General features: G+C 42.4%; 1 protein-coding gene across 1 annotated transcript in view; it reads right to left on the reverse strand.

Annotated features, from left to right (window-relative positions):
* The window catches only part of ADTRP (androgen-dependent TFPI-regulating protein), a 105073-nt gene that overhangs the window by 28357 nt on the left and 72622 nt on the right, over positions 1–4094 (reverse strand). The window contains exon 4 of the mRNA XM_006891631.1: positions 2382–2497. Coding sequence (XP_006891693.1) covers positions 2382–2497 — 116 coding nt within the window. The remainder of the gene's footprint in view (positions 1–2381; positions 2498–4094) is intronic.

A 4094-nucleotide genomic window follows, 5' to 3' on the forward strand; every position in this document is an offset into this window, starting at 1 on the left:
TGAATATACCATGGACTGCTAGGAGAACAAACAGGTTTGTCCTAGAGAGGGTGAAGCCAGAATACTCCTTGGAGTCAAGGATTCTGAAGCTTTGTCTGACATACTTTAGGCATGTTGCTAAGAGGGACTGGTTCTTGGAGAGCTACATAATTCTTGGGAGGGTAGAGGGACAGCGCAGGAGAGGAAGACCCTAGATGAGATGGATCAATTCGGTGATTGAAGTGGTGGGAATGAGTGTGTCAGAGACGGCGAGGTTGGCACAGGATAGAGCAGGGTTTAGGGCTCTTGTACCTAGGGTCATTATGAGTCACAAGCAACTCAATTGCACATAACAACAATAATAATGACCACTTTTGAACTCGACATGATGGAACCTAGAAACAACAACCAAATTTGAAGAGGGACTTACTGGCATTTTCAGACCTGAAAAGTTTGTGTGAATGCCGAACAGAGAAGGCATATCACTATTAGCTTCTGACCTGCAGGTATTGAGCTGGACATGTCTCTTTCAGTGAGAACACAAAAGGATGGTTCCAGGTAAGAATTTTCTAGAATGCAAAAGGAATTTTCCTGTCAGGAGCTGGAGGGCCAAACATTTTTCCTTGATTCCAGATGACTGAAGAGCATTTCTGAGAATAAGTGTCACCATTTGGGAAAATGATAAAACCTAGGCCAGCTACTTAGATCCTAGCTGGTGCCCCAAGTGAGTTTGTTCTGGAGCCGATTGCAGTTGCCTAAGGCCTTCTAGGAACTCTAGTGCCAGATGTTGATGCAAATAAGCTCATAAAGATACATGCACCAGGAATGGGCAACAGTAAGTAAACTGTATTTGGGCTTTTTTTTTTTTAGATGAGATATATTTGATGTTGTTGTTGAGTACTATCAAATCAGAACTGACTCATAGCTGACCGTCCAATAGGTCTTCAGAGGTAGAAAACTGCATGAGATGAGCTTGTCCATTTTTCTCCCGTGGATCAGTTGGTGATTTGAAATGTGTACCTTTGGGTTGGCAGCACAATTCCTCATCACTAAACCACTAGTTGTTGTTATTGTTGTTGGTAAGTGCCGTCTGGTCATAGGAAACTCATAGTGACCCTATGAATGAAAGTCCTCAACACTTGTGTGACTTTCATCCTTTCTCCAAGTTCATAGAGTTCCTGGAGGCAAGCTATGATGGAAGTGGATGCCACTTCTGCTTCCAAGCTTGTTTTAACCAGGGAGAGCCACCAAACACTGTCCACCATGGGAAACCATTCTCGCATTTGACTCATCAGTGTCACAGTGTTTGGCTTCACAGCAACCATGAGTTACCTCCATATGGCAAGTGAACACACCAGGGCTATATGACCTAGAAGAATGTCTGACCAAAAACAATTGCAGTGGTTTATGTCTTGTTTTGTTTATATTTTTAAAAACCACGAGAGCTCCCAAAATATATATAGGCACTTTGAGTCATTCATTATTTCACTTATTCAAATGTGTTCATTAACAAATGGAGCCAAAGATAGGATTTTCTCAGAAAAGTTGTATAACATAATATAATGTAAATATCAGTATTATGTATTGGACTGCTATCAAAAGGCTCCAGTTTGAACCTACTAGGTTCTCCGAGGGAGAAGTATGGGCAGTCTCCTCTTTTTGAAGATTTGCAACTTTGGACATCAGATGGAGAGTCATTATGAATCAGAATTGTATTGACAACACTGGGTTTGGCTGTCATTGGGTTTTTTGGCCAATGCAGTGGTGGTTGTTTATATCAACCAACATCTTGTTGCATTGACTACTTCCTGAGAGACAGAAAACTCATCTCCGACTTGAGATGGTGAGGGTGGTTTGTATGTGCAGGTAATAGTTCCATAAAAATAAAAATAAAAGCAATTAAAATCAACAAAGTCAATCTTTGTTGACCTAAGACAATGGGATTTTGATATAACAGAATGTTTTTCTGGAGTATATTATGGAACTTTAAATGACCAGCTTAATTTGACTTTATGCAATTCTTTATATATGTATGTTTGTGTGTGTGTTTCCACACCTTGTGTTCAACCCAATCTTAATGTCTTTGCCTAGTCAATAAAACATCAGAAAACATCATTCTGTTGTGTACAGTAGAATTGGAACAAACTCACAGCTGACCCTCCACTGGTTTTTCAGAATCTATTAATCACTCAGGAGGAAATTTCCCATTCTTCTCCCACAGAGCAGCTGGTGATAGCCTTGAACTGTGTGCCTCAGGATTACAGCACAGCTTCTTGCCACTAGGCCATCAGAGCTCCCAAGTAAACATCATTCTGATATTCCCTGCTTTCAGCCCGGAACCATCATAGGCCGTGCTATCTCCCATTCTATACATCTTCTTTTGAATTTTCTCTAACTCTTACCTGGCAGAATAAGCAACACCAACACCCAATATAATGGAGACTCCTTTCTTCTTTAGTGGGGAGTAGTGTGGTCTGATGAAGAACTCGGCTAGCACCAGGGGCAATATGGAAGTGTGCTGAAAAAGAGACAAAAGGCAATGACTATAGCCCAAGGCTCCCTTCTATCTCATTTGATCCTCTTTTCTCCTCTCACCCCCATCTTCTCATTCAACTATTAGATGAAAATTTAAAATATGCTTTTTGGATTCCCAAAGACCTATATTTAAAAAGAAAAATGCCACTGAGTCAAGGCCTACTCACATTGTCCCCACATGTGAGCCGAGCTGGGTTCTATGGGTTTTCAATGGCTAATTATCCAGATGGCAGGCCTGAGGGCTGCAGACTAGAATCACCCACCTTTGGCTTGGGAGCATGACTTTCTGTCCACTAGGCCAAATGATCTCTCTCTATGCTGTTGTTATTGTTAAGTGCTGTCGAGTCATAGGCAACTCATAGGGACCCCATGAATGAAAGACCTGGATACCTGTATAACTTTCTGGGTGATTCTACTCTGCGGCCCTCAGGCCTGCCTGTAATTGTTTTTTGTGAAACATTCTTCTAGGTTGTGTAACCCTGGTATGTCCACTTGCTGTACAGAGGTAACTCGTGGTTGCTGTGAAGCTGAACACTGTGACACTGATGAGCCAAATGCAAGAATGGTTACCCATGGTGGACAGTGTTTGTGGAGCTCCCTGATTAAAACAAGCTTGGAAGCAAGAGTGGCAACCACTTCCTTAATAGCTTGCCTCTGGAAACCCTATGAACCTGTAGCAAGGATGAAAGATATACAGGTGTCCAGGACTTTCGTTCATAGGGTGCTATGAGTAGCCTACAACTTGAGGGCACTGAACAACAACCACCACAATTATTCAGATGTAGATCACTAGGCTTTTCTTCTGTGGTCCCTTTAGGTGGAATGAACTACCAGCTGAGTGCTTAACCACTGCTCCACTAGGACAGAGCAGCTCCCAGAGAAGTTAACTATTGCTTACCATACCAATATGGTATAAATACCTCTGGCAATGAATGTCTAAATACTTCTAGTTATGAAGTTCTTTGTAATATGCCATCATCCTCTCTGTCCCCTGGTCTCTTACACAGACACACACACAGACACACACACACACACACACACACACACACACACACACACACACACTTTAGAATAAAGCTGTCTGCTGCCTTTATTCAACTTTGCACCTAATGTGCTCACTCCTGTTTCCTAGATCTTGTTCATTCATACCTTTTCTCCCTAAACTGAATGCCTCTTCCCTCCCTCTGTTCAAATATTTTCTCTGTCTTTGCTCCAACCATGCTCTTCACTGCCAAAGTAACCTTCCACGGTGCCATTTCTGCCTTTTCCTCTTGCTATTTTCTCTCACTTCTACTGCATGTCTGTTCTGTGCCAGGCCGTCTAGCACTTCCTGTGTGCGTATACAAGCTTTGGGAGGCTAGAGACAGTCACATTCCCTCTCCAAACTCCCCACTGCAAGCAGTCCTGCATACTGAGCTCAATCCTGTGGACAGGAGTTGGGTATTGTGATGGCAGGTCCCTGTTTTCTGATTATATGGTCTCCCAGACCGTCTGTCCCCTACTTTTCAGCTGCTTCATCTCCTCCCTTCATACTCATCTGCTTTCTCACATCCTTTCTTTCTTTTAAACTCTTTTTTTTT

Source organism: Elephantulus edwardii, unplaced genomic scaffold, assembly GCF_000299155.1.
Source record: "Elephantulus edwardii isolate Elephantulus edwardi_28Jun2011 unplaced genomic scaffold, EleEdw1.0 scaffold00101, whole genome shotgun sequence".
Classification (NCBI taxonomy): Eukaryota; Metazoa; Chordata; class Mammalia; order Macroscelidea; family Macroscelididae; genus Elephantulus; species Elephantulus edwardii.